Source organism: Pseudophryne corroboree, chromosome 11 (assembly GCF_028390025.1).
Source record: "Pseudophryne corroboree isolate aPseCor3 chromosome 11, aPseCor3.hap2, whole genome shotgun sequence".
NCBI classification, from domain to species: Eukaryota; Metazoa; Chordata; class Amphibia; order Anura; family Myobatrachidae; genus Pseudophryne; species Pseudophryne corroboree.
The window spans coordinates 100077839-100090888 of record NC_086454.1 but is presented as its reverse complement, the minus strand read 5'-3'; the positions used below and the strand labels follow the sequence as shown (position 1 = coordinate 100090888).

Sequence of the window (13050 nt, the reverse complement as noted above, 5' to 3'; positions counted from 1 at the left end):
ATGTCGCCCCCAACCACCTGGTCCTGTCACTGCTGTTATCGCGCTGGGTACACCTCATCTAGTGCAGGCCGAATAATCAAGGTCTTAAGGTGGGTACACACTAATAGTTATATCTGCAGATCAATTGATCTGCAGATATATCTATGGACGGATCGAGCAGTGTGTTCAGCATACACACTGCCCGATCCGTCGGGGACTGACGTCATGAACTGGGCGGGCGTGTACACACGCCCGCCCAGTTCAGCTGTCAATCACCGCCGGCCGCCGCAGCATGTGTACGGGTGGTTGGCCGACCGCCCCATACACACACAGCGACGCGCCAATATATCGGTAGATATATTGGCCGTCGGCTGTGCTGCGGGGCCGACGCGATACGTCTGTGAACGACGGAGTTCACAGACGTATCGGCCGTACACACTGGCCGACGGTCCCGCGATATATCGGCCGTTCAGGAGAACGGCCGATATATCGACCAGTGTGTACGGGCCTTAAGTCTTGTGTGGGCCGCAAGAAAAAGAAAAAGTCTTATATTCAATTTTGAAAGATTTATTAGAAAAAAGAACAATAAAGTAAAAGATGCCAAGTACCGGGAAGAAAACAATTTTAATAGTGTGAGCTGGGAGCTGTGTTATTCCTCCTCATATATCATAGGGGGTAATTCAGATCTGATTGCTGCTGTGCGTTTTCGCACAGCGGGCGATCAGATCTGAACTGTGCATGCTTATGCACCGCAATGCGCCGGCACGTCACACAACAGCGACAGGCATCGGCGCCTATCGACGGGATGGTGCGAAAAATCCTAACGCATGGGCGTTTGCAAGGTGATTGACAGGAAGAGGCCGTTTGTTGGTGGCATCTAACCGTTTTCCAGGAGTGTCCGGAAAAACGCAGGCGTGATCAGGCGTTTTCATGGAGTGTGTCTGACATCAGCTCTGGCCCCGATCAGCAGGATTTAATCGCATTGGATAAGTAAGTCCAGGGCTGCGCAGAGACTGCACAAACTGATTTTTGTGCAGCTCTGCAACACATAGGAACACACACTTGCACAGCGTTTTCCCCCTCCCCTGTAGGCGGCGACTATCTGATTACAGCAGGGGTGGGGAACCTTTTTCATGCCAAGGGCCATTTGGATTTTTTCGACATCATTCGCGGGCCATTTTTTAAGCGCCCCCCCACCCCCATGCACACACTCTCCTAGGAAAGTAGACGTGGCATTAAATCCCCTTCTCAAAGCAAGAGTATTTTCTACATTGAAACTTCTTGCCCATAGAAATACCCCTCGCTCACTGATTCCACTCACACTCCCTTCCCCTGCGTTGAACCACACTGACACTCCACTCACATTCCCTCTCCCTGCACTGTACCACACACTGACCCCAACACACCCTCCCCTGCAACACACTGACACTCACACTCCCTCCCCTGCCCTGTAACACACTGACACTCACACTCCCTCCCCTGCTCTGTAACACACTGACACTCACACTCCCTCCCCTGCCCTGTAACACACTGACACTCACACTCCCTCCCCTGCCCTGTTACACACACTGACACTCACACTCCCTCCCATGCCCTGTAACACACACTGACACTCACACTCCCTCCCATGCCCTGTAACACACACTGACACTCACACTCCCTCCCATGCCCTGTAACACACACTGACACTCACACTCCCTCCCATGCCCTGTAACACACTGACACTCACACTCCCTCCCCTGCCCTGTAACAGACACTGACACTCACACTCCCTCCCATGCCCTGTAACACACTGACACTCACACTCCCTCCCATGCCCTGTAACACACACTGACACTCACACTCCCTCCCCTGCCCTGTAACACACACTGACACTCACACTCCCTCCCCTGCGCTGTACCACACACTGACACACTCCCTCCCCTGCCCTGTAACACACTGACACTCCCTCCCCTGCTCTGTACCACACTAACGCTAACAGTTACACTCCCTCCCGCTTGCACTGTATGTATTCTTACCGGCGGCTCCTGAGTATGCACCGGTCTTCCCTCAAGGTGGCCGCGCTGCTACCTGCAATGCTGGAGACGGGCGCCGAGCAAAGGCCCATGGGAAGGGCAGCTGCGGCATCAAGAGAGATGTAGTTCTCTCACAATGTACACTGAATACAGTGCACAGTGTGAGAAATCTACATCTCCCAGGAAGCCATGCACCGGGGACGGCTTTACACAGCTGCCTCATACCTCTCTGAGCCGTCTGCCGCGCACTGCATCATGGGAGATGTAGTTTACTCACACTGTACATTGAATACAGTGCACAGTGTAGAGAAAACTACATCTTCCAGGAAGCCGTGCGCCGCAAACGGCTTTACACTCGGCGGCTGCCTCCGGGCCGGTCAAGATGCCTCTCCGGGCCGGATAAGGCCCGCAGGCTGGAGGTTCCCCACCCCTGAATTACAGGGAAGCAGATCTGAATTACCCCCATGGTGCGGAACCCTCTCCTGTACAAAACATACCAGTGTGAGTTAGTAAAAGCTGTCACTTCCAGGCCCCCTCTGTCCCTCCAGTTCAGCCACATGCCCTCTGGTATCCCCTATTGTTCCTTGTGTACCCTTGAGCCACAAGCCCTCTGTGCCTCCTGTGCTATTCCCCTCCAATTTACCTTCTTCAATAAGAGACGTTTTTCTATCTAGATTCCAGAAGAATCCTCCTGCAATTAGGGCAGCTGGGTACACAGGGCAGTCAGGCGCACACACACAAGTACAGGGCGTGACGGCTTCAGAGCTAATGGCGCTGAACAGGTGGGATGTGGCGGGGGCAGAGCTTTGCAAAGCTGGGCATGTGCAGCAGCTCCCCCCGTGGACATTTCCCCATCTCTATCACTATCTTCTCGCGCATGTGAAGAACGGTGAATGCTGCCCGACTGGAGCAAAGCTTCCGATCACGACAGACCTGCCAACAGTAACTCATCCGGTGGTGGGCCGCATTCCGTTGTTTATCAAAAATTAAACTTGGGCCGCAAAAGTACGCACTGTGGGCTGCATGTGGCCCGCGGGCTGCGAGATTGACACGTCTGATCTAGTGTATACTAGCTTAAGTAAGACATATATCGGTAAATGCTACAGTATATTGAAATACATTTTTAGATATAGCAGTAGTGAAAACAGGAACAATCCATAGCAAATGAAAAGGGTTACCGTTCACCTGAAATCTGGGATCCCGCTGTCTGTACTGATACCTGCGCCCACCATCACTAATATACGGCGGTACAAGCCCTCCTTTATCCCATCTGCCACAGTGGCGAGGGAGAGATCACTGTCCTTGCTGTCGCTTCCTCTGTGGTTAAAGGTGCTCCTATGAGCTCGTACCCAGCTGTGACAAGGGGAAAAGAGAACATTGGAATGCTGTTAGATTGGCATGTAGTCTATGTTGTGCGCAATGTGGTAAACTATTATTATTATCCTTTATTTATATGACGCCACCAAATGTCCCTAGTGCTGTACAGCGAAAATCACAACTATACACACAATCAGCACAATCAATGAGTGGATGTAAACTGGAGACAGTGATAGTCCAATGTGGCACCAAGAGAGTAGAAGGCCCTGCTCATGAGAGCCTACAGACTAAAGGGGGGTAATCACGGAGTGATCGCGGCTTAAAATCTAAGCAATCTGACTAGATTGCTTAGATTTGAAGCAGGATCGCTCCGTGTGTAGCCCGCACAGCGATAGAGATGCGCAGCCCCGCGCATCGCTATCGCTGGTGCTAGATTGGCCTGCCGTGCAGGAAAATCTAGCAGGTCGCTCGTTTCACCCGCTGGGTGAAATGAGCGCCCCCCCCCCCCCCCCCCGCATCACTCAGCACACATCGCGCTGTGCTGAGCGGGGAGGAGAGATGTGTGCTGAGCGGTTCGCTCAGCACACATCTCTCCCGCATCGGCTGGTGGGTACCGGCCTTAAGGGACTATGGTCCTCATTCAGAGATGTACGCAATCCTGATGGTCTGTATACATCTCTGATTGTTAGACATCGGTGCAAGCACGGGATCTATACTACACATGCGCTGGTCTCCTTCTGAAAGATCGCTTATAGTTCCCCCTTAGCTGCAGCATGATTGACATGTTTTTTGACATGGTCCGACACTGCAGATTGCTAACCAAACTGGAACGCATGGGATTAGATTCTATGGGGGGAATTCCATTGTTTTATGCGTCTAAAGTTACGGGAGATTGCGGGGCGATATTCAATTGCCCCTGAAATCTGGGGTAGCGAGCTGAAATTAACTTATCAGCACAATGGTTAATGCCCACACCTGCTACCATTATGGCTGGGAGAGCGGAAATCCGGCTCACTGGCAGCAGTGGCGGCCACTCCTGGCACTTCCATTCCCGTTATGTCCCAGCCTGGAGGAAGGGGAGGCGATGCAGGTGAAGTCCGGTACCGGGAGTGTAGCAGCAGGGGAGAGAAAGAGGAGGTGCCCACTCACAGAATGGGGTCCCCCAGATCCCCGACGGCCAGCCGCTCTCTCCCTCGCACGCAGACTGTGGGCTGCAGGAGCTGCTGGGAAGGAGATGGGGAAGGAAGAAGGAGGGCTGCTGCTGCTGGGGACCTGCAGAGAGGATGAGAAACTTCTCGCGCCCGTCGGCAGCAATATTTGAATAGCTGCTGGCGGGTGCCGGGACCCGCAATAAGAATTGAATCCGGCCCTATGACGGTTGAATGTCTAATAAGATCTTGGTTGCAGGATAGGAAACAGAGAGTTGTAGTAAATGGTGTATATTCACAGGAGGGAAAGGTTTCAAGTGGTGTACCTCAGGGATCTGTACACAGGCCAGTGCTTTTTAATATCTTTGTTGGTGACATTGCAAATGGCATTAAAGGGAAAGTATGCATTTTTGCAGAAGACACTAGAGGAATGAGCAAGAACGTGCCAACTACAATTTAATGCAAAATAATGCACTTGGGCCTCAAAAACTCAAAGTCTAAATACAGTATCAAGGGCACTACCATGGAAACAACAGAGGAGAAAAGGGATCTAGGAGTCACCATTCCAGATGACTTGAAGGCAGGCAAGCAATGTAACAATGCAATGAGAAAGGCAAGTCAGATGCTAGGTTGCATAGGGAGAGGAATCAGCAGAAAGAAAGAAGTAATAATGCCACTGTATAGGTCATTGGTACGGCCTGATCTAGAATACTGTGTTCATAACATTAGAGACTGTAGAAAAAGGAGCAACTAAAATGGTGCATTGCCTACATCACAAAACATACCCGGAAGAACTATAAGATCTTAATATGGATAGTTTGGAGCGGAGAAGAGAAAGGGGGACATGGGAAATTTTCAAATATATCAAGGGTTTTAACAATGAACAGGCGGGAGATATTCTTTTAAAAGAAGAGAAGTATTAATACACGAGGACATACATTGAAACTAGAGGCAGGTAGGTTCAGGGGAAATTTGAGGAATAAGTGGAATAGCCTCCCATCAGAGGTGGTTGAGGCTAAGACAGTGAAGCAAGTTAAACACACTTGGGATAGACATAAGAATATCCTTACAAAGACATAGGGGTATATTCAATTGAAGTCGAAAGCTGCCGCCTGTCGAAAAGATGTCACTTTTTTATGTCGGAAGGGGTTCCGACCTATTCAATATAACCCCAGATTTTTCGACAAGTCGATGAATTCGACTTGTCGAAAAGCACATGGATCGGCGGAATAGCTGCCGATCCACGTGCTTCTGTCGAAACCCCTTTTCCACCATCTCAATCCCACGTTAAAAACAATCGGATTGCGATGAGGGAGCCGAGAGGAGGAGAGAGGGGAGACCAGCGGGGAGACAGGGGAGAGCCGCGCTACAGCAGCGGCTATAGCAGCGTATCCGGAGGATGTGTCACAGCCGCCGCTCACAGCAGGGACCACCCGGCTCCAGCAAGCATGACCTGCTGGAGCCGGGTGGACGCTGCCGTAAGCGTCGGCTGTGACACATCCTCCGGCTACGCTGCTGTAGTGCTGCTCTCCGCCGTCTGAACGCAGCTCTCCCCCATCTCAGCTCCCGCATCTCAATTCGACTTTTTTTAAAGTTGAATTGAGATGGCATTGAATAGCCCTTGTCGGATCCATTCCAACAAATAAATGTCGAAATGGATCCGACTTCTATTGAATATACCCCATAAGGAACAAATAAGGAACAAAAATGGTTGTAGTTGTTAAATGGAAATATAAAAAAGGATATACTAGATGGGCCAAGAGGTTCTTAGTGTTTGTAAATTTTTATGTTTCTATGTTGCTGTGTTTGGGGGTGGTGACAGGGGTCATTCTACAAGACTGGGGTGTGTCGCCACTGTTTTGTAGACGTGCCGAGGAGCTCAGGGTCTGTCTTCAGATGGAGACTTTCTGGCCCCGCCTGAGTGAGCAGGTCCACTGGTCATTGTGAATGCGCAGCAGCAATGAGAATAGCGTCCATCTCTCAATAAGGACCTATGGGGGTCATTCCAACCCAATCGCTCGCAGCAGTTTATTGCAGCGCTGCGATCGGGTCGGAACAGCGCATGCGCCGGCGCTGCAGTGTGCCAGCGCATGCCAGCCGTCATTGCCTAGCGATCGCCTCTGAGGCAGAGGAGGGAGCTGGGCGGGAGGGATCTGGACGGCGGCGTTAAGCCGCCGTTTAGGTGGGCGCGGTCTGGCCAGCGCAGGCGTGGCCGGACCGTTGGGGGGTGGGCCGTGGCTGCTGTGTGACGTCACACGCAGCCGCTAGCAACTCGGAGCAGTGATGAGGTTCTCCCGGCCAGCCGCAGGAGCTGCGCTGGCCGGGAGTAACCCCTGAGATGCAAAAGCATTGCCACTGTGCGATGCTTTTACATTTCTGCAGGGGGGAGGCGGGGGGGGGCGGCACTGACATGCAGGGTGGGATAGCCCTGTGCTGGGCGTCCCCCCGCATGTCTGAGTGCCTGGTCGTAGCTGTGCTAAATTTAGCACTGCTATGATCAACTCGGAATGACCCCCCTATGTCATAGGACTACTTATGGGAGTAGTTCTAGTGCTTTCATACGCTGAGATTTACAGAACAGACACTTGACACCTTGACACTTGACACAACTTAGATAATTGGATGGTACACCCAGAACGGGGCTATAAAATGCATTCACTGTCTTTGGTCATTTTCACATATTTCTATTTTCTAACCTCATGGAATTAAAATCCTATCGACAATTTTTTTCCAACTTTTTTTTTTATGTGTTTAAGTTATTTCGTAATTGCAAATAAAACAACAGCTACATGTCTACTGAATAAAACATGTTTATTACTTACCTATGATGTGAATGTGGTCCATTTTGAAGGCATCTGGACAGTGGTGGTAAACCGCTCCTGCCAGCATAGGGCAGCAGCTGAAATGAGCTTACATGAACACTTCTCACTGAGAGGAAGAGATTGGAACTGAGTGAGGAAGAACGGTACGGACAGGACATACAGTATATACAGTACATACAGTGCTGCAATGCTGGTCAGGGGATAATAATATAGTATACTGCAGTAACAGGCAGAAGAGTGTTACCTGTCAGCCATTGTGAGAGTGCAGACACCAGAACCGTTCTCCTTACAGAGGAAACGCATAACTGAGACATCTGTAAAGTATACAAATCAGCTATACCGCAAACCACTGCCTATGTCCTTCTCAGTGTGTAGTATGGTCATTCCTACGTTACTGTGCCTGTCTTATATGTGTATGGTGCTATATGCAGTTATTGCTGGGTAACTATGTATCAGAGTCCTGGTATATAACCATATACATAAGCTCTGTGCTGTCCCTGTGTGTGTGTATACATGCAGGGTGGTGTATGTCACAGTGCCTGCATTACATGTGGCAGGTACTGCTGGGTAACAATGTATAAGAGTTCTAGAGTATAATATACTGCTCAGAGTGTGCTGTGTCCTGTGTTCTATGCTGGCTGGGCTGTCACTGTCAGCACTTCTGTCCCTCCCCCTCACACCCACCAATAGGCTTTCTGGTTTTGTCCTGCTGCTGCTGCTGTGTGCAATTTAACATAACCTTGACTGGTTAAGGGGCAGATTTACTTTGCTGTCTCACATTATTAACCCCTGTGTTACTGGAAGAAAACAGTGTTTTGCATATTATTAACAAGTTTTTCTGTTACCTTATAGAAACATGAATTGGGTCTGTTCTAGGCGGCTATCTGTAAAAGGAAAAAAGAGGGTATGAAAATGTGATCAGCTTAACTAGAAACTGTCATATAACTTATAGATACTGTATTTGTATGCTTGGCATACACTGTACAATTATCTGGGTGACCGGCCTGGTATCAGCAGATCAACGAGATAATCGTGCTGTGTATGTATGCGACCAATTCGAAAATAGTGATTAGTCGGACATACTGTCTTGTCCAGCATGTCCGTCCCATGGTGACTCTTTTGGGCATTTCCCTTATTCCATCACATGGGAGGAATAGTGAAATGTCACCTCCCAGGGAAGGATGTAGTCAGAGCCGGCCCTAACCAATATGATGCCCTAGGCAAGATTTTGGCTGGTGCCCCCTAGCACCACCGCTGGTTCTGCCTCTGACCTTGCACCTCTTTCCCAGCACCATCACCCCTCACCCATAGCAGTCCTTGTACCCCCTACATTTTAAATAGGAACAGTTCGCACATTTGACGCACAGCCCAAAAAGGGGCATCTTCTTGCTGGGAAGGGGCATGGCCACACAACAGTAACCCCAATTCCAATTACGCCACACAGTACTGCAACTTTATTCACATTTTATCTTGCGATAGTGTCCATAATTCATATTACATCCCACAGTAGTATCACTTTACCTTATAAACGTTACTCCTCACAGTAGAGCCCCTTATTCACATTACATCACACTGAATTGCTCCTTATTCACATTACACCACACCTTATTGCTCTTTATTCACATTAGACGACACAGTAGTGCCCTTTCTATATGCAACGCCACATAGTAGAGCACCTTATACACATAATGCCACACATTAGTAATGCATTTATACACAATTCCACACAGTAATGCCCCTTACACATATGAGACACATTAATGTCCTTATAAACATAATGCACCTTACACATTATGACAACCTTTATTAATGCCCTTTTACACATAATGTCCCTTACACATATGCCGCACATTATTAATGCCCTTATACACATAATGACACACATAGTGCCCCCTACACATTTGCTGCACATTATTAGTGCCCCTATACACATAATGACACACATACAGTAGTACCCTGTTACACATATGCCGCACATTATTAATGCCCTTATACACATAATGACACACATAGTGGCCCTTTACACATATGTTGCACATTATTAAAACATTTTTACATGACACACATAATGCTCCTTACACATATTCTGAACACTACTGCACAACCAACCCACTCACATGCACACAGCACTCACATTTCCACTAACACTGTGACCTCTACCTCTGCTTGGATACAGATGTGTCCTCACAAATCTTGCATCAATGCTAACGTCGGGCACCTTTTTTTTAATGAAAATGCATCTTATTTGCATTGCTATGTGGCTAGGATGCACAAGCAGCTTCTGCTGATTAAACTGATATGCAGCATGCCTATATACTGTGTGAGACTGTGGCTGTATCTGCATATGAAATGCTACATACAGAATATAGGCATGCCGCATATCATTTTAATCAGCAGAAGCTGATGATGCCCCTAGGCATATCAAATGCCCTAGGCAATTGCCTAGTTTGCCTATGCCTATGGCCGGCTCTGGATGTAGTTATCGTGTGGCCATACACTGTCAGATAGCTCACATTATATGCTCATTATATCTGATGGGTGTCCAGAGCCTGCCTAACCGATATGATGCCCTAGGCAAGATTTTGGCCGGTGCCCCCTAGCACTGACGCTAGTTCCGCCTCTGACCCTGCACCCCTTTCCCAGCACCATCACCCCTCACCCATAGCCACAGGCGTGCGCAGCACATTTTATTAGGGGGTGCACCGTCGGAATGGTGTGCATAGCACCGCCTTTTGGGTATGTCTAGCACCATCTATTGATGGTCAACACAATATAAATATCCACCCTTGTACCAATCCTAATAATGCAGATACATTGTCAGATGTTGTGGTGTGCACCAAACAAATACCCCTGATGGCACTCACTGCAATTACAGTGCTCCTCCTCAGTCTGGTCTGGCTCCCCCTCTCTTTCCGTGTGACGGGTGGGCGTGCGAGCAGCATGACGTAATCACATCACATCACGCTGTTTTTGTACATGAAGGTGGAGCCGGGAGTTTGAAAGCCGGTGGCAGTGGCACTCTTGATTAACCCAGGCGTCCAGTCAGTAATGCAGTCCTGACAGGGTGCAGCGCAGAGGGGACAGTAATCAGCCTCCTCGGCAATCGCTGCATCAGGTATGTGAGATCGGGGTGCCAGACATTAGGGGGTGTCAGTGCGCACCAGGCACCCCCCCTGCGCACGCCTATGCCCATAGCAGTCCTCATTTTGGTGCTCTTAACCCCTATATTTTAAATAGTAATAGTGCGCACATTCGGCGCACAGCCCAAAAAGGGGCATGTTCTTGCTGGGAAGGGGCATGGCCATACAATAGTACCCCCAATTCAAATTAGGCCACACAGTAGTGCAACTTTATTCACATTTTATCATGCAATAGTATCCCTTATTCATGTTACATCACACAGTAGTACCACTTTACCTTATATACATTACTCCTCACAACAGTGCCCCTCACACTGAATTGCTCCTTATTCACATTATACCACACCATATTGCTCTTTATTCACATTAGACCACACAGTAGTGCCCTTTCTATACATTACGCCACACAGTAGAGCCCCTTATACACATAATGCCACACATTAGTAATGCCTTTATATACATAATGCCACACAGTAATACCCCTTACACAAATGACACACATTAATTATGTCCTTATAAACATAATGCGCCTTACACATTATGCCTACCTTTATTAATGCCCTTCTACACATAATGTACCTTACACATATGCCGCACATTATTAATGCCCTTATACACATAATGTCCCTTTCACATATACCACACATTATTAGTGCCCTTATACACATAATGTCCCTTTCACATATACCGCACATTATTAGTGCCCTTATACACATAATGTCCCTTACACATATGCCACACATTTTTAGTGCCCTTATACACATAATGACACACATAATGTCCCTTTCACATATGCCACACATTATTAGTGCCGTATACACAAAATTACACACATAGTGCCCCTTACACATATGCCGCACATTATTAATGCATTTATAGACATGACACACATAATGCCCCTTACACATATGCTGAACACTACTGCACAACCAACCCACCCGCACACAGCACTCACATGGCCGCTAACACTGTGACCTCTGCCTCTGCTTGGATACAAATGTGTCCTCATACATCTTTCCTCAATACGCCATGCAGCAGGAGATGCCTGCCGTGAGTCAGCTGGCAGCTCTGCTAATGTTGGGTGCCTTTTTTGACAAAAAATATGTCTTATTTGCATTACTATGTGGCTAGGAAGCACAAGCAGCTTCTGCTGATTATAATGATATGCGGCATGACTATATTCTGTGCGTGACTGTGACTGTATCTGCATATACGAAATGCTAAATTACAGTGATTTCCAGGAATAAACTGTAACGTAGCATTTCGTATGCAGATACAGCCGCAGTCACACACAGACTATAGGCATGCTGCATATCATTTTAATCAGCAGAAGCTGCTTCTGCCCCTAAGCTTACCAAATGCCTTAGTTTGCCTATGCCTATGGCCGGCTCTGTGGGTGTCACATAAAATGTCTGTCGGTCTACAGGCATTTATCTGACCGGGTGTAGTATGGCTGACCGGCGGTCAGGAGACCGCCGGTCAGCATACCGACGCCGGGATCCTGGCAGCATACCGACGCCGGGATCCCGGCGGGGAGGGGCGAGTGCAGCAAGCCCCTTGCGGGCTCGCTGTGCTTGCCACGCTGCGGGCTCGGTGGCGACCTGCGGTCGCCACGGGTTCTATTCCCACTCTATGGGTGTCGTGGACACCCACGAGTGGAAATAGTCCCTGTTGGTCAGCATGCCGACCATCGGGATAGTGAGGGGTCGGGATGCTGGAGGAGGTCATGTGACTGTCGGTCTAACGACCGCCGGTCGCATGAATACCACCCATCTGACCATATATGCCCAGCATAACTATTTTATGCATTATGAGTCTACTGGAATTGCCAACATTTAAAAATATTTTCCAGGTACAATATACACTAGGTCAGTAAATGACAATAAGGATGAGATGCACATCATTGTGCAGGCAGATGTCATGACAATGCCATCATAACTTTGCTCTTAATACTAACTAAAAATAAAAACACTTTTTTTAAGGCATGCCGCTTTATAAATATGGTCTCCAAGCAATACCACTTATGGCCTTGGCTGGTAGCAGCAATTTTCGTGGCAGGTTGGACGAGGGGAACAGCGTTGGGCTGTGGGCTCCTGCTAAAAGGCCGCTACGCTTCCAGCACTAGGATTAAGATATATCTACTCTTCCAGAATGCCCAGGGGGCTCACAAATTTGGGGGGCTGTCCTGAACTACCAAGAGAGTGGGCCAGCCTCCCACATTCTGCCCCCTTCCGAGGGAAGTGGCTGGTCTGTGGGCCTGATGACTGTGATTTGCGTGGAATCGCATCACCATGGACCCAACCTGTCTTACAATGACACAAGATGCTGCATTGTACAAGTTGAGGGAAAAGCTGCTCTGCAGTCTGCACCTATCGTCATGCAGAGCTGGGGCTTGTAGTACCTCTTGCTAGGCAAGATTATGTTATCCTGAGCTTTTCACTAACTTGTAAATAACAATGACAGCTAAAGAAATAAAATTACACCCTCATGTAACTAATCATTTAATGGGGACGTCCATGCATATAGAATTTGTTTCTACTCCTGAGTTATGCACACACATTGTATTGTATTCTCCACAGTCACAGCAGGTCATCTCCCATTCTAGAGGTGGCTCCTGCAGGACTGGAGG

General features: G+C 48.6%; 1 protein-coding gene across 3 annotated transcripts in view; it reads right to left on the bottom strand.

Moving 5' to 3' along the window:
• The window catches only part of LOC134968984 (NAD-dependent protein deacetylase sirtuin-3-like), a 58761-nt gene extending 50818 nt beyond the window's left edge, over positions 1-7943 (bottom strand). For all 3 annotated transcript variants that reach the window (XM_063944676.1, XM_063944675.1, XM_063944677.1), the window contains exons 1-3: positions 7526-7943; positions 7282-7387; positions 3180-3347 (exon numbers count right to left, since the gene is read on the bottom strand). In XM_063944676.1, the coding sequence (XP_063800746.1) occupies positions 3180-3347; positions 7282-7387; positions 7526-7595 (344 nt within the window). In that variant the 5' untranslated portion in view covers positions 7596-7943. The remainder of the gene's footprint in view (positions 1-3179; positions 3348-7281; positions 7388-7525) is intronic.
• Between the last annotated feature and the right edge of the window lie 5107 nt (positions 7944-13050).